Below are 24,957 nucleotides of genomic sequence, written 5' to 3' on the forward strand. Positions count from 1 at the left end.
AAAAGTGATAGTACATACGGTTGTTGGGGGTCACTGTGTATACAATGTTCTATAGAAGTGATAGTACATACGGTTGTTGGGGTCACTGTGTATACAATGTTCTATAGAAGTGATAGTACATACGGTTGTTGGGGTCACTGGTGGGGTGGCACTGTGTATACAATGTTCTATAGAAGTGATAGTACATACGGTTGTTGGGGTCACTGGTGGGGTGGCACTGTGTATACAATGTTCTATAGAAGTGATAGTACATACGGTTGTTGGGGGTCACTGTGTATACAATGTTCTATAGAAGTGATAGTACATACGGTTGTTGGGGTCACTGGTGGGGTTGCTGAGTGGGATGATCTCCATCCTCTGTTGTCCATATAGATAATAGTCCAGCTCCTCAGGGGTGCAGTGTAAGCTGCCGGGTGACGTCCCCTCCTGGCTGTTGGTAGCCACCAGCTCCTTCCTCTGTGGCCCGGGGACTTCCATGCTCGGGGCAGCTCCCAGCATAGTGGGGATGGGGGTGATCCCGGTGAGTGAGGCAGGAAGAGAGGGGGCAGGGGTGGAGGAGGCTGAGGAGGTGGAGGAGAGGGAGGCCGGCCGCAGGCGGAGGCTGTCTGCTGCTGCCGGGGGCTCGGGGAGCGGGACATGGCTCAGGACTCCGCCAGCCTTCACATGGTGGCTCTGGGGGAAGAGCTGCTGCCAGTGCTGGAGGTACACCGGGTCCACCTTCAGGAAGGCTGAGCCTGCTTCCCCGGGCTTCAGCATGGCGACCACCTGCAGACAACACAGCAGTCACTCATGGGACACCTACACACAGAGAGATATACGTCCTTCTCTGAAGTCTCTCTCACACACACACACACACATATTGTATTGTATATACATTGTATTATACAGTATACTTTTTGTACGTCTTGCTCTGCAAGTGGTCAAGCAAGTGTTGGGATATACAGCACTTTGCCTTTCCTGTACTCATGTATGTAATGTATATACTGTCCCCTGCATGTAGTCATGTATGTACTGTATATACTGTCCCCTGCATGTAGTCATGTATGTATTCTATATACTGTCCCCTGCATGTATTCATGTATGTAATGTATATACTGTCCCCTGCATGTAGTCATGTATGTACTGTATATACTGTCCCTTGTATGTAGTCATGTATAAGTTCTATATACTGTCCCCTGCATGTTTTCATGTATGTAATGTATATACAGTTCCCTGCATGTATTAATGTATGTATTCTATATACTGTCCCCTGCCTGTATTCATGTATGTATTCTATATACTGTCCCCTGCATGTAGTCATGTATGTAATGTATATACAGTTCCCTGCATGTATTAATGTATGTATTCTATATACTGTCCCCTGCATGTATTCATGTATGTATTCTATATACTGTCCCCTGCATGTAGTCATGTATGTATTCTATATACTGTCCCCTGCATGTAGTCATGTATGTATTCTATATACTGTCCCCTGCATGTAGTCATGTATGTATTCTATATACTGTCCCCTGCATGTAGTCATGTATGTATTCTATATACTGTCCCCTGCATGTAGTCATCTATGTATTCTATATACTGTCCCCTGCATGTAGTCATGTATGTATTCTATATACTGTCCCCTGCATGTAGTCATGTATGTATTCTATATACTGTCCCCTGCATGTAGTCATGTATGTATTCTATATACTGTCCCCTGCATGTAGTCATGTATGTATTCTATATACTGTCCCCTGCATGTAGTCATGTATACATTCTATATAATGTCCCCTGCATGTAGTCATGTATACATTCTATATAATGTCCCCTGCATGTAGTCATGGATGTGTTGTATATGTTTCCCCTGCATGCAGTCATGTGCAGTATGTATTCTATATACTGTTCCCTGCATGTAGTCATGTATGTATTGTATATACTGTCCCCTGCATGTAGTCATGTATACATTGTATATACTTTACTATGCATGTACATATTGAATAGTAGCCCTAGTACCTATCCCACATACACCGAGGCATCTACCATTCTACTCAAACTAGGATATAGGCATTTTCTATATCAAAACACATATACAAATCAGGTATACAGTGTGTGCAGATCCTATGCATTCAGCCACAAGTTGTAGCCACTTATGTATCAGTGTGTTGTAGTATGGCACCTATGTTCTGCCAGTGCTTGCATGCCTCACCTCCAGCAGATAGGAGGCTATACATATCTATAGCTATGTGTGCACCTACCTGGGTATATTCCCTCCAAGTCCCGTCTCCGAGGAGGAGGGTGTACAGGTCCAGCTGTGAGCCGAGGAGATCCAGAGCGAGCAGTGGGCTGTGCACTGGGTGAGAGCTGGGCAGTCTCTGATCACTGTGCTGTGCTGGGAGCTCTGCTGCTTTCTGGCACACTCCTGCTGCACACGTGTCTGCACACACAGGGGGGACACATTAACCCTTCCCTGTCACACCTCCAACACCCTCCACTGCAGCTCCACCAGGATGCAGAGTGCAAGCTCCACAGCCTAGCTGCTGTATCATACTATGTAATGGAGAGTATAACTAACTATACACACAGTATGTTGGTGTAACTCGACATGATGCAATTCAGTCTATCTATCTATCTATCTATCTATCTATCTATCTATCTATCTATCTATCTATCTGCCCATATGGCTCTGTATACCTAGAGAAGGTAACACTATGCTTATTTAGGTGATCTAAGTTAAACCCATTGCACAGTGACCCATTGCTAGAGAGAGACTCCTATATCTTGTGTGTATTATACCTGTAGAGTCCTGCTATTTCTATACATAGCTATAGGACTGCAGCAGGGCTGGATGTGCCATGTAGTAGTGTCAGCTAAAATAATATGCAAAAAGATGTGAACTGTTCCAACTGCTCTACTACATATCTCTTCTGTCACATTGGTATTAAATGGTTTCTTATACAAGTGATTAATGTTGACTACAACAGATTATTGAAGATATTTCCCTGTGTCTTCTATTCCTCACCTGTGTATGTTCTCTCCATCTACTATGTGTGGTTCATCACTTTGTACGTTCTTTCTCTGCAATGTGATTGTTCTATTCCTTTACTGTGTATGTTCCACCTCTTTAGTGTATATGGTCTTCCTATATACTGTGTATGTTCTACCTCTTTAGTGTATATGGTCTTCCTATATACTGTGTATGTTCTACCTCTTTAGTGTATATGGTCTTCCTATATACTGTGTATGTTCTACCTCTTTAGTGTATATGGTCTTTCTATATACTGTGTATGTTCTACCTCTTTAGTGTATATGGTCTTCCTATATACTGTGTATGTTCTACCTCTTTAGTGTATATGGTCTTCCTATATACTGTGTATGTTCTACCTCTTTAGTGTATATGGTCTTCCTATATACTGTGTATGTTCTACCTCTTTAGTGTATATGGTCTTCCTATATACTGTGTATGTTCTACCTCTTTAGTGTATATGGTCTTTCTATATACTGTGTATTTTCTACCTCTTTAGAGTATATGGTCTTTCTATGTACTGTGTATGTTCTACCTCTTTAGTGTATATGGTCTTTCTATATACTGTGTATTTTCTACCTCTTTAGAGTATATGGTCTTTCTATGTACTGTGTTTGTTCTACCTCTTTAGTGTATATGGTCTTTCTATGTACTGTGCATGTTTTACCCCTTTAGAGCGTATGTTCTGTCCTGTCCTGTGTATGATCTAACCCTGTGTGGTGTATGATCTATCTTTGTGTCCCGTATATCTCTGTACTTTGTATGTTCTATGTTAATACTATGTGTTTTAATTCCCTTTAATATGTATGTGGTATCGCACGCAGTATCTATAAATTATATCACTATATAATCGTGTACTGGTGGGTTCTGTCCTGGTACCCTGCTATGCCATCCCTGGGTGTGATGGTGAATGGATATTGGGATGCCACTCAACCTCTTCTATAACTAGTTCTCTCACTATGTTCCCTGTAGTTCTATATGTACAAGACATGGTTAATATTTACAAGATATAGTTTGTTCCTATCAATGAAAACATCGTGAATGAAGGGTTCAGATTAACAGAAATAATAGTTCTCAGACACCATACATCTTCTCATTAATCTGAGATGCAAGTTACATCAAGCTGGAAAAGATCTCAGTATGTTAGGGAATATTATGACATCGCTCAAGACTTTCTATGGTCAGGGAGGGTATATCCAAGTATCCCGTCATCCGAGAGGAGGATAAGAGGCGGCAGAGTCCGTCAGTCCTGACCAGTAACCCTGACATCCCCAGGTATCCCAGCATCCGAGAGGATAAGAAGCGGCAGAGTCCGTCAGTCCTGATCAGTAACCCTGACATCCCCAGGTATCCCAGCATCAGAGAGGATAAGAAGCGGCAGAGTCCGTCAGTCCTGATCAGTAACCCTGACATCCCCAGGTATCCCAGCATCAGAGAGGATAAGATGCGGCAGAGTCCGTCAGTGCTGACCTGGTGGACTCAGCTTATATTATTATTATTATAGTACATAGGAAAATCATGGGGGAGGTAGTGTGGCTGCAGCTCATGGCTCTTATATTACATCTACATTGTTACATGGTGTTTTAATTCTATTACTTTACAGCATACCAGTTTTATCTATTCTATTTTTCTGGGTCTACTATTACACTTTGTTTTGTATTCGATAATTTCACATTATTCCTGTGTAGCCTTGTAGCTGAAATTATAGGAAGGTTACTAGCTATACGAGCTATATCATTCTCATTGCTCCTATTTCAAAGTATTATATTCTAAGGATTTGTGGAGAATTGTCAGATGGGTATAACACACTATAGTTGTTGTTTTTGTTTGTTTGTTGTTTAATAGAAACAAAATAAAAAAACACCTCCAAACACAAGGCAATATTATGTTGAAATAAAGTAGGGCAGCAGTTTATGTGAATCGGCTACAGTAACACTTATACTACACAAATCTCTTATATAATGAATTGTTTATCTAGTATACCTTGTTGGAATGGAATAATAATAATAATAATAATAATAATAATAATAATAATAATAACAACTTATCTCTAGTGTGGGACTATTTTATTTCTTACATATTTTATGTGTTTTGTAAGAACTGTCATTGCTATCATAATGTAAATTCTATAAGCTAGATATTATGTAGCATATATATATATATATATATATATATATATATATATATATCGATTTATTTATCTAATATCTATTATATATTGTTTGATGTATCGTGTCTATCATACAGCAGATTACAATTTCTAAGCTGGTAAAACCCATTGATATATAAAACAATTGCTGTATAATAATAATAATATACACCATAAAGGGCGTGCCAGTTGCTGTAATACTCACACCCTTATAGTTACATGTATCCCTTCATGTCCCATGTGGGTTCTAGTGTAGAATAGCAGCCCCATGGCCACCATAGACATGCACAGCATCCCACCCAGTAGTCCCTGACTGTACAGCTGTGCAGAGCCAGGCAGCCCAGGTACTAGGGAGCCATAGGGAGACATGGGGAGACCCGGGGAGGTTTTTCTCCGGTGATTAATGACCTATAGGATAGATGCAGCGAGCACAGGAGCCGGGATCAATAAATTAAGGATCCCAATGTATCATCTCCTAGGAAGAAGAGATGAACGCTGGAGCAAACCCGCATCTGATTCCGTTTGACACTCAATTATAAAGTTTGCATTTCATATGAATTAATTCTTCCCATCCCATAAAGACTAATGGCTGCTGTCTGTGACAGGAGGCCAATACAGGACCCAGCAGCTTTTCCTGGGACCCCGGGCTTTTCCTGATCTTAGGCGAAGGTCATGGACTGCAGAGTTAATAATTCATTAATACAGACAATTATTCTTATGGGAGCTGAGACCACCCCCAGTTCTTCTTTTACCCTAGCCCAACTGCTACTGTAACACACACACACCATATACCGATATATATATATATATATATATATATATATATATATATATACACACACATTTCCGTCTTCTTTGCAATACACTTCTCTAAACCTTAGCTGATAACTGTATACAGAAATACACCCATGCCTGTGGTATACTACTACTGCTGCTGCTAGGACTGTTCACCCCCTCACACACACACACACACACACACACCATCATCCTCATCTTCATTATCATCATCATCATCATCATCATCATCATCATCATTCTTTTTCTGTTCACAATATGACCAGTCCATGCACCAGTCTTTCCTGTGCCCCCTTACCCTCCTGACTGTCTAGAATTACACATACATCTTTCTTTCTCTCCCCTATCCAGTGTACATACTTCATCCCAGCTAATGCTGCATTATGCATATACTCTACCTCTTCTAGAAATTGTCCTGTCAAAAACTTATTATAAATGGTGTCTTGCAGTCATCAGTAATAACCTGTAGCTGCCTGATAGATTGTGCCACTCACTTTATATCTATGCATCCATCCATACCATGGGGGTAACAAAGCAAACTTGCTCTGACAACTCATCTCATAAGATCATTGAGAACTTTTGTTAGTATTATATAACCATGTATCTATACTGTACAGTGTATGGTATCATATTAGATTAGAAAAACCTTACTTATAGTATCATGAATTTGAATATAGAGAAGCTGCAATACCACCCATGGCCTGTGGACAGGTTTGGCTCTGTTATAGCACACTTTACCCCACTGTAATACTTTGTATATGTGATCCATAGGCTTGAATGTAAGCTTCATTAGGTATAGCATCAAATAAGATGTACTAAGACTTTCTTATATAGCAAATTCCTTAGATCTTGGGTCCTGGACCACACCAACACAGATATTCTTTAGGGAATATACCCGCTCTCTATCTAGTGAGGTGGTGCTATTTTCGAGGCTGAACCTAAACATCAGATTCTATCCATACCACAAATATAATGGGATCCAACAAAGTAGGAAAACCTGTGTCAAAATGAAATCTACTTTATGGGACCCATTCCTGTGTATCGCAAAAACTTTTAAGAAAGAAAATGGATTTCACAGCCATTTAAATAGACTATGATTCTGGGTAAGATTAAATTCTGCTCTCAAGATACAGACCCCCCCCCCCATTATTTTGAAATTTTTAAAAATAGTTAAAACTTTTTTTCCCCTAATTGAAATATGATAATAATAATAATAATAATAATAATAATAATAATAATAATAATAATAGGCCAGTGTAATTTACTATCTTACTATGCAGGGGAAAAAAATTATGATCTCACTAACCTCTCCAGAAGACTGAATTCTTACATACTTATACCACTAGATGGCAACCCTTTCTCTGCTGAACACGAAGACAGGGTTAATAATTACAAAATAAGTATTTATTTAAAAAGATAAATAAATAAAGATATATTTCAACATTGAGAAATGTCATTTTACTTTCATTATGTAGAATAAAATGAAAAAATTAATAATAATAATTTTATGTATATATATATATATATATATAGAATGAAGCTCTAGTGTAATACCATACCAATTTACTATCTATAGAGAAAATAAACCTGCAGTAATACTAAAAAAAAAAGTATAAAATATCTATTTGCTGATTCTATTACACAGATATAAAGAGGAGACCTCTGGGAAATGCTGCTCAGTACAAACAAAACTGGAATTACAGAGGTTTTTTGCCTGTGTATATTTCTTTCCACTAAGCAAAGGCCTAGGGGTAGCCATTCTTAGTCCTGCTAAAAGACAGGCATAGAGTATTTAGCTACATGATAAAAGAAACACCCACAGCTAAATTGATATATGCATCATTCATATGGCAATATCTTAATCAGTATTTGTAAGCTAAAATCAGCAGTGGGTCCAGTGGGTGGCCTTGAGATGGTGTGTAACTTGCACCACACTCCCTAAGGACTACACAAGGCATGACAATCAAGATAGGTTTGTCCAAATGCTATGTCCCCAAAGCTGGATCATATGATCCACTCCTGATACATCTTGAGTGCTTGACTAGAGTAACGAACCCCCTCGAAATCAATAGGAAACTTCAGCATTTAACCAGGTGCCCCCTGCTCACCTTCAAGGGATTTGTAAAGAAATGTACAAAAATTAAGATGAAAAAATGCAATAGGTTACTGCAAGACGCAGGGTTCTTATATGTCTTGTAGTAACCCAAGCACCTTGGTCGAGCATAGTGCAGCCCCAATCTAGCACCCTGATGCTAGTGCTGACCTTATGCACCATAACCCTTGTAGGGAGCAGAGAGGGGTGTAGGGGACAATGTTTAGCCATATGGAGATAGTTTGTTGTAGGACTGAATGACAAGACTGGAAAACCAGCTATTGGTCTGTCAGCAAAGTAGGCCGGAGCTTGTCTGTCATTGAGTACACTGGTGCGCCTGGAGCGAGCGCCTGTGTTAAGGCTGTGTGCTGGCTTTTCTAAACTACACGCAGAGATCTAATCCTAGGTTGACTGCTGGAGCTGTCCATTGCAGCAAAGCGGGATGGTGTCACAGATGACTTCTGTGTGGAAAGTGTGGAACTTCAGCCTTGTGGGGAGTCAGCTCTGAGAGACTGTGTGGGCTATATGAGGCTTTAGTCTTGTGAGGAAACATATCTGAGTTACTATGTGAATTATTACATCTTAGTAGGAAACTGAATAACCAGTGAAAAGAGAGAAGTTGGATAGCTTGTGGCCTGTATAGTACTTGTCTTGACTAGAAACACTGAGGGATATTGGAATACTGGCCAAGTGACAGAAAGCAATCATCCTCCTGTATAAAGACCTGAACTAAGACTCTTCTGTGGTATGGAATGATAGATTTGCCATTCAGGGAGTTGGGGGCTGTCTGTGTTTGCATGGACCCATGCAGTTATGGAGTCACTGGGCAGAATGGGGATTGTGGTAGGGGGTAGCCTTCCAGTGACTTAAGGCCCTATTCCACGGAACGATTATCAGCCGTTACGGCCAATAATCTTCCCGTGGAATAGAAGGCAGTTGCAGTCATTTGTCTTTCAACCATGTTGAAAAACAAACGACTAGGATAGCAGCGATCTGCTGCCATCGCTCAGTTGAACAGGAGTGGTGGCAGCAGACCACCGCTATCCTCTATGGGCTGCCCGGAAGAACTAGAGATCACCCGGGCAGCTCCCCGCGGTCCCTCTCGCACTCACCCGCTTGCTGCCGCCGCGCGTAATAGTGGCGGCAGCGAGCGGGGAACAAAGAGAAAATGTGCGCTGATAGCACTTGTTTGCTCCTTACTGTCAGCCCGTGGTATGGGGGCTTTAGCACTGTAGGACTTGTAGGAGTGGATTGAAAACATAGAAGCTGTGCAAATCTTCCCACTATAATTTTGCCCACTTCTGATTTTGGTTGAAAAAAGACTGACAAAAATACTGTGTGTGAACAAAGCCTTTAGCTATAAAATGGCTGTATTTTGTATTTGTTCATATTTTCCTCATTTATTTTTATTTTTTTGTAACATTCTATAAATTTAGATTCTATATCTACAAATCAACTAGCATGTCCATATGTTTTGCTGTTCAGTGCTAAATGTCATATTTCACTTATAACTTAATTTCATAAAAGGCGCTGACATAAGGCTGCATTCGTGCAAAATAATAATAATTCAATGTAACACAATGTATGGCCATGATTAAAGATAGATGTGAAAGATACAGATGATTAAATGGACATTTATTGATATATAATATTCCAAAAGTAAACTGTAAAGTAATACACTTTGTCTATGAGGTTTCTTTAAAGCCTAAATAAAAGTGTTGTACTTGAAGGTGTTGTGAGTGAAATATTGACCTCTCTAACATGTACAGAGCTTAACACTGGTATCAGCCTAAACCCTACCACACATGGGAACATGTTAGTTATAAAAGCTTATTCTTCTGCGCTCTCTAACAGGACCCTGAAATAAAACATATCATGATGTCATGGCAGTAAATGGCAGGTATTAGTAATGTGTGAACATATTAACCAGTGTAAATCCCTCGGACTGAGAAGAATAGGCAGAATTTATTTGTATACACAGAGATTTGCTGAGAACCAATGCAGAACTAATAACACCTCACCACCTTTAGAGGCCAGATAAAAGGAAAAGTCATTAAATCATGAGGCATTCCTTTTAGCACATTCTATATACTTGGTCCTTGGTCTGAATGCTGCCCTAGATTAGTCCTATTTACGTCTTAGCCTGGGTTAGCATATGGCATTTTCACAGTAAATTTGAAATCGTACAGATTTTGCAGTCAATTCCCCCATGTATTCCACTCTTTGCATTGTAGAGGATAAAACTCACAGCAAATCCACAGTAGAGTCTGCAACAAATTCTAAATGTATTACAGATGTTGATGTGTATTCTACCATGTGTCACACTCTAAAATCTGAGCAAATATCCCCCGCAAAAATACCAAACCAAAATCATGCTTTGAATATGAAATTTGCAAAAAGTCCTAAAATGTTTTCCCGAGCATGTGACTGTAGTCCTGTATGTCATGTTGAACAACCCCTTTAAGTGCCCTCCTCCGGTGTTTCAGGCCAATAGTGTACTGCTATGTGTATGTGTGTGATATGCTATGTTAAGTATGTATAGGGTACTAGGTATGTGCTGTGTATGTGTATGTGTATGTGTATATCATCACCCTCGATAAAGCAACAAGCGAAACGTGCGTCGGGTGTATGGTGAGGTGGATATATGAACTAAGGACACGTATGGGTAATGTTCTATTATAAACGGATGGTATTTATTTATTTCTGTATACTCACTGTGAGTTATATTTATTTATTGCATGCCGTACCAGCCCAGTGCCCAGTACATATATAGGTTCATTACTTTCTATTGCTATTTGCTCTGTGATGTTATACTTTATATGTAAGAACCTTGTTAAATCCACCGTTTTTATGGGGATTTGTATTAGCTCCAGCCCCCATGTGATGTATCTTTTTTAAAAAAAATAGTTTCACTCTTTGATATGTAAACAATAAAGTAAATTTATATATACTGGTCTTGCATTCGTAGTTGTTTTTTTAGGTTTTGTGTTGGACAGTGTTGGGTGCGCATAGACCGCACTATTTGAGCCTTATGTAGGATTACTAATGTGCTGTGTATGTGTGATATGCTATGTAATGTATGTATAGTGTACTATGTATGTACTATGGATGTGTGATATGCTATGTTATGTATGTATAGTGTACTAGGTATGTGCTATGTATGTATGATATGCTATGTTATGTATGTATAGTGTACTAGGTATGTGCTATGTATGAAATGCTATGTTATGTATGTATAGTGTACTATATATGTGCTATGTATGTGTGATATGCTATGTTATGTATGTATAGTGTACCATGTATATGTGCTATGTATGTGTGATATGCTATGTTATGTATAGTGTACTATGTGTGTTATGTAATATGCTATGTTATGTATGTACGGTGGACTGTACATATTCTGTATGTGTGATGTGCGTTTTGTGTTTGTACTGTATAGTATACAAGTATAGTTTATGAGGAGAGGGCCCACTCTTGAGGTCTTTGCACTGGGACCACCAGTGTATTAAAATGGCCCTGCAAATAGCTGGCTGTCCTGCTGCTTCTGACATCTGAGATCAGACAGCACACTGCTCCTGACTGTATTGGCGCTTTCTCCTCTCCCCCTTCCTTCTCCCACTGTTAGACATAGCAGAAGAGATAGGAAGATGGTTTTACATGGCAGAGGAGATTATGAAGAGGCAGTAAGTTAAGGCCCTATTCCATGGAAAGATTATCGTCTCGTGGAATAGAAGGCAACGATCAGCCAACATTGTTCATGTCAGCTGATCGTTGCGTCATTTGTGTTTCAAGAATGTTAAAAAAAACAAAGGACTGGGATGGCATCTGCCATGGAATAGGAGCGGCGGCCGCAGACCGCCGCTGCCCTCTATGGGCTGCTCGGACAATCTAGCGATCACCCGGGCAGCCCCCCTGCAGCCCCTTCCGCACTCACCCGCTCGCTGCTGCTGCGTGGAATGGCGGCAGCTAATAGCGCTCGTTTGCTCCTCATAGTCGCCTAGTGGAATAGGGGCTTAAGAGCACCAAGGGCAGACTCAGCATTAGAGATTGTCAGCAAAAGAGTTAAGACAAAAGCAGCATCACAGACACACAGACCCCATAGACTTGCCTGCATGAGAAATATCTGTAACTAGGGATGGGTTCTAAATTGCACAATAAGGGTCTGAAAATAAATAAAGGAATTAAAATTGCAGCTTGAAATTCAAGGTAGCCACTAACATATGTAATGTTTAATAAGTATGGACAACACAAGGACACAAGGGGCTGGTCAGAAAACTCCAAAACATGGATACCAGCAATAAGATGTAAAATACCTACCATTCATCCTTTATTTAACTATATTTTATTTCAATGTAGTTGTCATAGTTTCCAGTCATTTATACAGTATACAGACCTCAGGCTGATTAGCATTGACGGTAATTATTCCATTGCTCATGTGACGTGCCTGCGCATATTTCTCACTTTCTGCTTATGCCATGGTATGGAAATATCCTTCTCTGGGTCATAAAGAACCATGCAGAGAAGTTACAATGGACGGAAATAGAACTTGCCATTTGTAAAGCGCAGAAGGACCCTCTAATGTTTGTACCATCATCTCCTTTTAGGGATCGCCTCATTGTACAGCATCAGCCTGTGTCATATGTTTAAAATGAGCCGACTTACAATACATATACACCCATACAAAAAGCGGAAAGAATCTGGGACTAATAGTCATTTAGGAGATTTATCCCTCCTGTTATGCCAAAGAGGTTAGACAAAAAAACATTTGACACTCTCACAGCTCACAGCCATGTCTGCTCTGAAATTGGATATGGTTCAACTCCTAATGTACTAGCTAAAGGGACATTCTCACCAAAAATGGCTACAGCTTATTAGAAAGAACTCAGCGGTATTAGTACATAGAACTTATGTATTTTCCTCTTAAAGAGGCACAATCACAATTTTTTTAAAGACCTGAACAGAGGTTGTAATCGTAAGCAGATTTGCAATAAACTCTATTTTTTAAAGACGTTTTCTTTGTTTAAATCAATGTTATACATATGGCCAGTAGGAGTCTGCCTTCCTGTCAAACTGCAGACCATGCTCCCTCTGTACGGATATTTCATCTTCTCTATTCAAAAAAGAGACTAAACACAGGTAGTCCCATTTCTTTGGGCGTTCACAGACATGACTTGGTATTGACTGACAGCTATTCCTGAGCATGCATGGAGTGGGACAACTCTTCACTGAGCATGGAGGGAGCATAGACCGCATTTTGACCATATGTAAAATGTTGATTTAAACATAGAAAACGTCAAAATAAATAAGATAGTATATTGCAAAACTGTTGATTTAGAAAAAAAATGTGCCAGTGCCTCCTTTAGTTCTATTCTATTATTTTATCCTAATTTACATGAATAATAAAATTCCTTCTCTGGACTTGGGCTACTGATGTTTCGTTTGTATGTGTTGTATTGTATGTTATATTGTTGTATTTGAAATCTGGGGGTTTGATTTTTAACAAGTGATGAAATAAAGTTTTGAATGTTATCAATATTAGGAGATTATGTGCTGTGACAAATGATATAGAGGCCTCCCAGTTGTTACTAAGGGTCATATTACACGAATTTGGCTAATTTGAAAAAATATTGCTCCGTGTAATAAAGAGAATAATCAGTTGATCATCAGGTAATTGTTGTTTTTTAGCATGTTTAAATATCATTGCCCGCCAGCCGCACATCGCTACATGTAATAGTGATTTGCAGCTGAGTGCTGATGACAGTGTAAGAAAATAATAAACATTATACTTACATCTCCATAATCCTCTGTGTCCTGCTGTCTTTTCCAGCTCACTGCAGCCACCACTAAAGCTTCTGAAGCTGCCTCTGAAGTGACAGGTTGCTAAGCCAATCACTGGCCGCAGCGCTGTGCCATCTCAGCCAGTGAATGGCTGAGCAGCCTGCTACTGCACAGACAGGTTCAGAAGCTTCAATGGTGGCTGTGGTGACAGGGAAAAGCCAGGAGGATAACGGAGAGTATGGAGAGGTAAGTATATACTTTATTACTTTGTATATAAGCAAGGGCCACACTGACATCGCTAAGGATGCCTGTGCAGCCCTTGCTGCCCGATCATCGAGCCATTTAATAGGCTCTGTAAACAAGTGCTGATCAAGCAGATTGGCACTTGCTTAAGCCCCTATTCCACGGGCCGACAGTGAGGAGCAAACGAGCGCTATTAGCACTCGTTTGCTCCCCGTTCCCTGCTCACTGCCGCTGCTATTGCACGTGGCGGCAGCGAGCCAGTGAGTGGGGGAGGGGCTGCAGGGGGGCTGCCTGTGTGACCTCTAGATCTTCCGGGCAGCCCATAGAGGATAGTGGCAGTCTGCTGCCGCCGCTCCTATTCCTCGGGGCGACGGCAGCAGATCGTTGCTATCAAAGTTGTTTGTTTTTCAACATGTTTAAAAGACAAACGATGCAACGATCAGCTGACATGAACGATGTTGGCTGATTGTTGCCTTCTATTCCACGGGATGATTATCAACCGTAACGGCTGATATCGGCCGATAATCATTCCGTGGAATAGAGCCTTTACTGCGCTAATTGGGTTGTGCATTCCGGCCCTAAGCAAGCTGCAGGGTAGTATTTCCCAGAGAACAAAAGCACTGAGTATGTTAAAAATCCATTATGCCCACCAGTTTTCTCCACCATCATTTGTCGGCAGGTGACAATTATCCTCTATGTATCAGTGGGGGTCTAAGCATAAAAACTCCCACCAAAATAAAGTTAATTATCTTTCCAGATAATAGGTGATAAATGCACATCTTCTGCCTAAAATACATAAATACATTTTTAGGCAATGTTCACAAATAACGGCCGTTTCACGTGAACAGCCATTGTTTAATGCTACCTACGGCCAAAACTAATGATCATGATCATTAATTTTGGCAGTAGGTAGTGTTAAACAACGGCTTTTCTGTTTTATTTTTACAGCATGTGAGCATTGCCTTTATGTGTTACTGTCATTTAAATTTTTTTTGCAAAAATCAATAGTATAGTTAATTTTAAGAAACTTTGTAATTGGGTTTATTAGCTGAAAAATGCATTTTTATAATGAAAAAGCAGTTTGAAGCTCTCCCCCCTGTCTTCATGATTGTCTATTGAGAGGGGAGGGGTGAAGGGAAATGAGGACCAAAATAGGACAACAAAGAGTTAATTTACAGCTACATCACCAGGCTCATCTGCTCTGACATCAGCACTGACCTCTCTGACCTCTGAATACACTTTCACACAGCTCCCTGCTGTGTAATGCTTTGTTCTCTGCTCTCTGCTGCCAACTAATCTCCCTCCTCCCCCTCCCCTCTCCATAGGTTAGACAGGGCCAGTGTAAAAGAGTAGTGATTTCCTGATAATAAGCAGTGGATGAGAGAGAGGAGGGAGGGGGTGGACCTGGGAAAAGGCTTTTTGAATGCAGATAATGGCATATTTGCCTAATAAACCAAACTACAAAGTTTCTTAAAATCCCCGAAACAACAGTGATACTTTAATGTAGGTTGTAAAGATACATCTCCAGCACAGTCTAAAGTTTGCCCACTAGATGTCAGCATGTGTGAAATCTATTTTTTGTAATTAATTTTCATTGGCTATACATGACTAAATAGACAATTCATTTTCATGTTAATCTTTAACCCCTTAATGACCAGCTAAATTTTAGGCATTTACCATTTAATTACCAAGAACTATAGTTTCCACAGATTCCGCAGCACTTTACAATTATGGGGGGCACACACATAGGTAAAATTCAGACATAACAGAGATAGGCTATGTTCACACAACATTTTTTTCCTCTCCGTTTAAAATGACATCCGTCATTTTGAAGTAAAAATGATGTCCGTCATTTGCTGTTTGGCAGCTCATCAATTTAATGACAGCTGTTGGTGCAAACTTTTGAAAACTTTGCTTATGTCTAGCACAGAGAATAGGCTATAATACACATTGTGTAAAGACGGGGATCTTTAAGGAGAAACTAACCAATCAGAAACTCCACTCTCAACTTTCCCTGAGCTGAACAGTCATGATCAGCTAATCCAAAAATTGATCAGTTGTGAGGCAAACTAAGAGTAAGGAGAAAATGAAATAGCGGGATGTTCCCTGCTATCTGTAACATTTAGTTACATTGTGCTTGTCAAATCAATACAGAGGCTCACTTACTTTTTCTTGCATCTGTGTATAGATCTTCAGTACAAAAATCTAAGCACTCAAAGCACTCTCATATTCCCATAATCCCAAATTCAAATGCTATATATATATATATATATATATATATATATATATATATTTATTATTTTTCTGGAGAATAATTAAGGTCCCCAATGAAATACATTACAATACAATAAGAAAAAAATTGACTTAAAGACACCAGTGCCATACTCACTAATGAAGCAAAATCCCATGTCATTTATCAAGCACCAAGGACAAATGTTCGTAATAATTTGTTAATGTCTTCAGCTTAATCTCCTGAGTCCTAATTAACTGGCATACATTGTCCAACAGTCATGTCCACATCTTTGGGTGACATATGGCAAAACTCAAACTTCAATACTTTATTGATTTTAATTCATTGAAACTTATTGTTATTTGCCATTTGCAAGCTGAGGGAGGCAATTGTGGCTAATGGGTTTGCATTGTTTAATGGTCACGTTATGATTAAGCTCCCAAATATTATGTTGTCTGTGTTACAGTCGCACGTATGTTTAAGAAGATCATTATTACTATTGTGTAACTGTATTATGCATGAAAGTATAAAGATGGGTATAGTAGAGATGAGCATGCAATTGGCGTCACCATTGCAGCATCTAATTACCGGTGGCTGAAGAAGTTGGATGCAGCCCTAAGGCTGCCTGGAAACATAGGTGTGGCCATAGGCTGTATCCATGTTTTCCTGGACTCCTTAGGGCTACATCCAACTTCTTCAACCACTAGTAATTAGATGCTGCTTGGGTACGGAGAAGCCTGAGCAAGCCCAAGGTTCGCTCATCTCTAATAAACACAACGTTTTACTTTCACTCTTCCCTAGTGTTAATGCTTTGTAATTTTTAATTATAATTCCGTTGGGCAACAGTTACTTACTATATTATCTCTACTTTGCTTTTATTCATTGTGATTTCCACATATTTTATGAACTATTCAACTTTTGGTTTCTCAGTGGACAATTTTTTCCTCACAGGACAATTCTGCTTACATTGTTTAGTGCCAAGTGGATGAATGATCAGTAAGTGCCTATTCTACTAAAGTAGATTTTTTTTTTAATTCAAATAATGGTGGTCATACACATTGAGGTGTTCATTTCCAAGTCAATGGGGGGACTTGTCAGGCCCCCAGCTGGTTTTCGCAAAAATCGGCAACACATGCACCCTGCTCAACTGATAGGTGGACAATGGGACGTGACAAGGGGCAGAGGGGGAGTGGCCTACTAGCAGGCATAAATCATGGCAAAAATCTACCCAGGCTCCTGTTGGTATAGATCTCTGAGACTGCCCCTCTGCAGCCTCAGATTTGCTGAATTTAAATCTGCATAAAACCTCACTCTTTGAGATGTCTTCATGCCCCTTCCTAAAAAGTGATGAGCAAACAGTAAAATGTTTGAGCTCGAGTCGAACCTCGAACAGTAGTGGTGTTCCGTTCAAGGTCCGACTCAAACTCGAACTCCATTAAAGTCAATGGGAGATGTTCGGGTTAATTTTTATACCTATACAGGTGAGGAGAAGCTGGAATTACCATCCAGAAGAATAAAACGGATACAAAGAACAACTTAGTGAACAAAAATTTGGCTGTAAGAGTGACAGAAAAAAAAATATTACTTCATTCCTTTCAACGGATAACTGAGGTAGCAGAGTTGAGAGAGTGACATAGAGAGAGAGTCAAAGTAGTGATGTAGCAGAGTTAACATAGCAGAGTTGAGTGGGCAGTGATGTAGCAGAGTTGAGACGGCAGTGACGTAGCACAGTTGAGGCAGTAAGGTATTGACATAGCAGAGTCGAGGTAGTAAGGTAGTGATGTAGCAGAGTTGACTTAGCAGAGTTGAGGCAGCAGTGACATAGCACAGTTGAGGTAGTAACGTATTGACATAGCAGAATTGAGGTAGTAAGGTAGAGATGTAGCAGAGATGAGGCGGCAGTGACGTAGCAGAGTTGAGGCGGCAGAGGCGTAGCAGAGTTTTGGCAGTAGTGACGTAGCAGAGTTGAGGCGGCAGTGACGCCAGTTGTAGGTCACTCAGCTTTCCTAGCTGTTGTATAGTAGTCAGTATAATGGAGGTCTCTCAGCTTTCCCAGCATCTTGTATAATGGAGGTCACCCAGCTTTCCTAACATCTTGTATAGTAGGCAGTATAATGGAGGTCACCTAGCTTTGATATTGGAAAGATGAAAAGCTATGGGTGGGCTATTTATTAATGCAAAAAATGACTTTTGGGGGGAATACCCCTGTGACAATTACACTTTTTGCCATTGAGAAAGATTTAGCAACAGAAAGAACTCTATTTCCTGGATATATATCTGTATGACAATAACACACGGTGTGTGTATATATATATATATATATATATATATATATATATATATACATATATATACACACTACCGTTCAAAAGTTTGGGGTCACATTGAAATGTCCTTATTTTTGAGGGAAAAGCACTGTACTTTTCAATGAAGATAACTTTAAACTAGTTCTAACTTTAAACAAATACACTCTATACATGTGCTAATGCTAATGTGGTAAATGACTATTCTAGCTGCAAATGTCTGTTTTTTTGGTGCAATATCTACATAGGTGTTGTGGACATGTCATGGGAGAAGTGTTCGAGGGGTGTACATCTCACCTAGGTTACGGCTTAGTGTGAGATGGTGAGTCCAGGAGGGATCTGTTGCTCAGCAGTGTTATGCTGCTGAGCTATTATTTACTGTTGCCGGGCCTGGATTTACATGGAATGGCAGGTAGGTTTTGGTAGTGGGACTTGCCATTCCCTCCCCCCGATCCAGTTCAGGTGTTGGGATCAGGTGTGCTCTGACCCTAATCAGCCTGAGAAGGTAAAAGCTCACACAGTGTGCAGATGGTTGCTCTCAGCCAGGAGTGAACAGCCTGGCTGTCTGTTTGGGAGCAGACTGTGAACATAGCCTCTGCTGGAGCTTATGTATACCCTGCGGTATCCAGGTGGAAGACGCACTGTGATAAGTGTTAGATAAGTGAGCCAACCTGTTAGTAAGAGCCCAGACGGGCAAGACCTTTTTGTTTGTTTTATTCTTAAAGCACGGTGCTGCTGTATTTCTGTTTGATGGACTGTTTATGCTGCAAATAAACGCCAAGCTGTTATTTTACAAGTCCAAGTCTGCTGTGAACTGTGTCCAAACACACCATCCCCCGGGAAGATCCCTACAGTGTATAGAGGCCCATTTCCAGCAACTATCACTCCAGTGTTCTAATGGCACAATGTGTTTGCTCATTGGCTCAGAAGGCTAATTGATGATTTGAAAACCCTTGTGCAATAATGTTCACACATCTAAAAACTGTCTAGCTCGTTACAGAAGCTACAAAACTGACCTTCCTTTGAGCAGATTGTGTTTCTGGAGCACCACATTTGTGGGGTCAATTAAACGCTCAAAATGGCCAGAAAAAGAGAACTTTCATCTGAAACTCGACAGTCTATTCTTGTTCTTAGAAATGAAGGCTATTCCATGCGAGAAAGGTGTGTACTACTCCCTTCAGAGGACAGCACAAACAGGCTCTAACCAGAGTAGAAAAAGAAGTGGGAGGCCGCGTTGCACAACTAAGCAAGAAGATAAACACATTAGAGTCTCTAGTTTGAGAAACAGACGTCTCACAGGTCCCCAACTGGCATCTTCATTAAATAGTACCCGCAAAACACCAGTGTCAACAGTGAAGAGGCGCCTGCGGGATTTTGGGCTTCAGGGCAGAGTGGCAAAGAAAAAGCCATATCTGAGACAGGCCAATAAAAGAAAAAGATTAAGATGGGCAAAAGAACACAGACATTGGACAGAGCAAGACTGGAAAAAGTGTTGTGGACGGATGAATCCAAGTTTGAGGTGTTTGGATCACAAAGAAGAACGTTTGTGAGATGCAGAACAAATGAGAAGATGCTGGAAGAATGCCTGATGCCATCTGTTAAGCATGGTGGAGGTAATGTGATGGTCTGGGGTTGCTTTGGTGCTGGTAAGGTGGGAGATTTGTACAGGGTAAAAGGGATTCTGAATAAGGAAGGCTATCACTCAATTTTGCAACGCCATGCCATACCCAGTGGACAGCGCTTGATTGGAGCCAATTTCATCCTACAACAGGACAATGACCCTAAACACACCTCCAAATTGTGCAAGAACTATTTACAGCAGAAGCAGGCAGCTGGTATTCTATCGGTAATGGAGTGGCCAGCGCAGTCACCAGATCTGAACCCCATTGAGCTGTTGTGGGAGCAGCTTGACCGTATGGTACGCCAGAAGTGCCCATCCAACCAATCCAACTTGTGGGAGCTGGTTCTTGAAGCGTGGGGTGCAATTTCTCCAGCTTACCTCAACAGATTAATAGCTAGAATGCCAAAGGTGTGCAATGCTGTAATTGCTGCAAAAGGAGGATTCTTTGAAGAAAGCAAAAACAATGTTATTTCAAATACAAATCATTATTTCTAACCTTGTCAATGTCTTGACTCTATTTTCTATTCATTTCACAACGTATGGTGGTGAATAAGTGTGACTTTTCAAGGAAAACACAAAATTGTTTGGGTGACCCCAAACTTTTGAACAGTAGTGTATATATATATATATATATATATATATATATATATATGCAAAAAAGGGGTCCGTGGAGCCTCAGTTACAAGTCTCAAAACACGGGAATAGCCAGATATCCCTCTCTCCAGAGAAGGAAGCCCATTGCCAAGGGGTGTCTCCTAGTGGGGAGAGCACCAAACCACCCTGATACGTAGTCCCTCAGGTCCTCACTCTGTTGCGAGCTTTAGGACCCAAATAGGGAAATACCAGGGTGGCCCCTGTGAGTCAAAGTCTAACTCTGTGGCGAGTATAACGACATAAGACAAGGGTAACCAAGGCTAGGCATCCATCCACAGACTGCAGTTTCGGGGTATTTGCCCCTTGTCAGTGTGGAGCAGGATTCTGGCTACTGGGGCAATGATAAATAGACCAACAAAACACAACAATCACTGAACTCAGGGAGAACAGTGAAAAATTCCAATGGAGTACTCATTTACAAGTCTCCATTGATTGTCCCATACAAAATTTGAATATGCAAAAAAGGGGTCCGTGGAGCCTCAGTTACGAGTCTCAAAACACGGGAATAGCCAGATATCCCTCTCTCCAGAGAAGGAAGCCCATTGCCAAGGGGTGCCTCCTAGTGGGGAGAGCACCAAACCACCCTGATACGTAGTCCCTCAGGTCCTCACTCTGTTGCGAGCTTTAGGACCCAAATAGGGAAATACCAGGGTGGCCCCTGTGAGTCAAAGTCTAACTCTGTGGCGAGTATAACGACATAAGACAAGGGTAACCAAGGCTAGGCATCCATCCACAGACTGCAGTTTCAGGGTATTTGCCCCTCATCAGTGTGGAGCAGGATTCTGGCTACTGGGGCAATGATAAATAGACCAACAAAACACAACAATCACTGAACTCAGGGAGAACAGTGAAAAATTCCAATGGAGTACTCATTTACAAGTCTCCATTGATTGTCCCATACAAAATTTGAATATGCAAAAAAGGGGTCCGTGGAGCCTCAGTTACGAGTCTCAAAACACGGGAATAGCCAGATATCCCTCTCTCCAGAGAAGGAAGCCCAAATTTTGTATGGGACAATCAATGGAGACTTGTAAATGAGTACTCCATTGGAATTTTTCACTGTTCTCCCTGAGTTCAGTGATTGTTGTGTTTTGTTGGTCTATTTATCATTGTCCCAGTAGCCAGAATCCTGCTCCACACTGATGAGGGGCAAATACCCCGAAACTGCAGTCTGTGGATGGATGCCTAGCCTTGGTTACCCTTGTATTATGTCGTTATACTCGCCACAGAGTTAGACTTTGACTCACAGGGGCCACCCTGGTATTTCCCTATTTGGGTCCTAAAGCTCGCAACAGAGTGAGGACCTGAGGGACTACGTATCAGGGTGGTTTGGTGCTCTCCCCACTAGGAGGCACCCCTTGGCAATGGGCTTCCTTCTCTGGAGAGAGGGATATCTGGCTATTCCCGTGTTTTGAGACTCGTAACTGAGGCTCCACGGACCCCTTTTTTGCATATTCAAATTTTGTATGGGACAATCAATGGAGACTTGTAAATGAGTACTCCATTGGAATTTTTCACTGTTCTCCCTGAGTTCAGTGATTGTTGTGTTTTGTTGGTATATATATATATATATATATATATATATATACATATATATATATATATATAGCAATAATACACGGTATATATATCTATATGACAATAACACACAGTACAGTGGCGCCTTGGATTACGAGCATAATCCGTTCCGGTACCGTGCTTGTAATCCAAATCCACTCTTAAACCAAAGCAAATTTTCCCATAAGAAATCATAGAAATGCAGACAATTGCTTCAACACCCCAAAAATAATGATTTATTATTATGAATAACATGTAAAACAGATGAAACAAACATTCAGAAACAGCAAAATATGTGATATTATAAGTTACTGTACAGTAATGGAGAGGATGGGAAACACAAGGGCTGACAGAGACTGCAGGAAGCATGAAGGAATGAGCAGGGCAGATGTGGGCACATACATGCAGCACTCTCTGTCCGGGGTGAGAGGGGTTACAGCTATGAAGAGATTACCTCCACAGTCCTGTCCCCTGATGCAAGCCCCAGCCTGCAGTTGATCTGCTATGATTTGAAAGGTGGGGGGACTTCCTGGGCCAAAGTACAGTGCTGTAGACCCCGCTATACAGACCATGCCCCTTCTCCACTCCCCCTACCACCCAGTACAGGGAGCTCTTACACCAAAGCAATGCTCTTAAACCAAGTCACAATTTTGAAAAACTGTGAGCTCTTAAACCAAGTTACTCTTAAACCAAGGTAGCACTGTATACTTCAATGGTATTTGACCTCCAAAACTGACAAAAATTTACTTTTAACTAAGCAACTCCTATGTATGATTGATAGATGCATATGATAGATGGGAAGACGTCTTTTTTTATACTATTATTCAGCAATAAAAACTACCAAAAATGGACTTTTGGGCACTGAGTGTGAATAAGAAATGTAGTACTGTGCTCTGCCGGAACTTGACAGAATACTTGAGAGTGAGAAATACTTGTACCCCTGTATAGACTAGAGTCTGACCACCTTCTGCCCTACAGTGTTGAGGTACTTGTCCTAATAGGGTGATACAAGCCCCAGCCTTGGTTATCTGGGTGAAGCTAAGTGTCCAAGGTTTCCCAGTTACCTGCACTGCAAGATAGAATACATAGACCTTCTGGTAGCTTTGTTCTATCCAGGATAGTTCCTTTTGTGTAGTAAGATACTGCTGTGCACTTTGTAGAGTGGTTATCGGCGTGGGCTAGGATGATCCCAGACTCTTCTCCCTTTTGAAGTGTCTGGCATGGCATAACAGATATACAGTAGTAGATAGACTGGAAGAATTGAGTGTCTCTGGTTGCTTCTGCATACACGTGTCTTAACCAACTCACTAAACACACTCTCTGAACTGAACACACTGTCTGGACTTGTCCTAGACAAGGGTCCTGGCAGACCCAGGCCCTGGCTTGGCTACAGCAGAAACATTTTCTCTGTGTGTCCTTCTCCCACAAGAATCTGGATAAGGCTGAAGCTAAAACTTCTCCCCCCAAGTAACTACTTCCTACAGGGGATGTTATCTACCCGTGAGTGGTGGAAAGGAATGTGTGCAAGAGAAAGAAAGAGATACGCTTAGAATAGAGGACATCTTTTATAGTTCCGAAAAAAAGCACATGGCACACATAAAATAATAACCCTTTGGTAGCTTCAGCTGTGCAATACATAAGAGCATACATATAAAATACCGACATCTAGTGGTGAAACTTCAGAATACCTTAATCACCACTTAACCTGGAGTAAAGAGCTTTTGCGAGAGGTGCACATGAAAAAGAACACCCTTGGTGGGACACCACATTTCTGGTGGAGTTTACTGTATCGAGAATATACCTGAATAAATCCTGTTAAACTCCACTACAGTGGAGCCTGCTTAACTTCATGAAGTGAGCTATAGAGAAGATATGGGTTCTGACCCAACCCTCCAACCCCCCTTCCCTCAAAATATCACAGAACTCACAATACCCCACACTGCCATACCATAAGAGTGGCTGTGGATAACAGATAGATATTTTGTTTATAATGTAAGGGCCGGTTCACACTGAGCAAACACGGCGCAATTCCGCGGCGCAGCTCTCCGCCGCGGAATCCCGCCATGCTCAGTGTCCTGCTGTTAAGTGAATGGAGAGGGCGCGCTCGTCCGCTGCCACCGCTCTCCGCTCAAAGAATGAGCATGTTCATTCTTTGAGCGGAGAGGAGAGGGAGCGGACAGGCGCGCGCTCTCCCATTCGCTCAAAGCAGGACACTGAGCACGGCGGGATTCTGTGGCGGAGAGCTCCGCCACGGAATTGCGCCGTGTTTGCTCAGTGTGAACCGGCCTTAAGACAAAAGCAGATTAGGCCAGTGATGGGCAGATACTTGGCAGTTGGCTCTGAGGTGCAATGCATGCTGGGAAATGTAGTTTCCAGGTCGGCGCAGTCTTGGATATAGAAAAACTTGTGGCTCCTGCTGGTGTCAAGAATTAAACCGTTTTGATGCTGTGATTTAAAGGGATTGAATGACAGGCGTTGCACCTGCCAGTTGTCTGATCGACACTCCTACAATGTGATTACAATATTGTCCGAATAGT

General features: G+C 41.1%; 1 protein-coding gene across 5 annotated transcripts in view; it reads right to left on the reverse strand.

Annotated features, from left to right (window-relative positions):
• The window catches only part of PRDM6 (PR/SET domain 6), a 136,512-nt gene that overhangs the window by 86,413 nt on the left and 25,142 nt on the right, over positions 1-24,957 (reverse strand). For 4 of the 5 annotated variants that reach the window (XM_069964559.1, XM_069964558.1, XM_069964561.1 and 1 more), the window contains exon 2: positions 309-765. In XM_069964559.1, the coding sequence (XP_069820660.1) occupies positions 309-765 (457 nt within the window). Of the gene's footprint in view, positions 1-308; positions 766-2,231; positions 2,411-24,957 lie in introns of all 5 variants that reach the window. The other variant, XM_069964560.1, reaches the window with a different exon arrangement.

This window comes from Dendropsophus ebraccatus, chromosome 3, assembly GCF_027789765.1.
Source record: "Dendropsophus ebraccatus isolate aDenEbr1 chromosome 3, aDenEbr1.pat, whole genome shotgun sequence".
Classification (NCBI taxonomy): domain Eukaryota; kingdom Metazoa; phylum Chordata; class Amphibia; order Anura; family Hylidae; genus Dendropsophus; species Dendropsophus ebraccatus.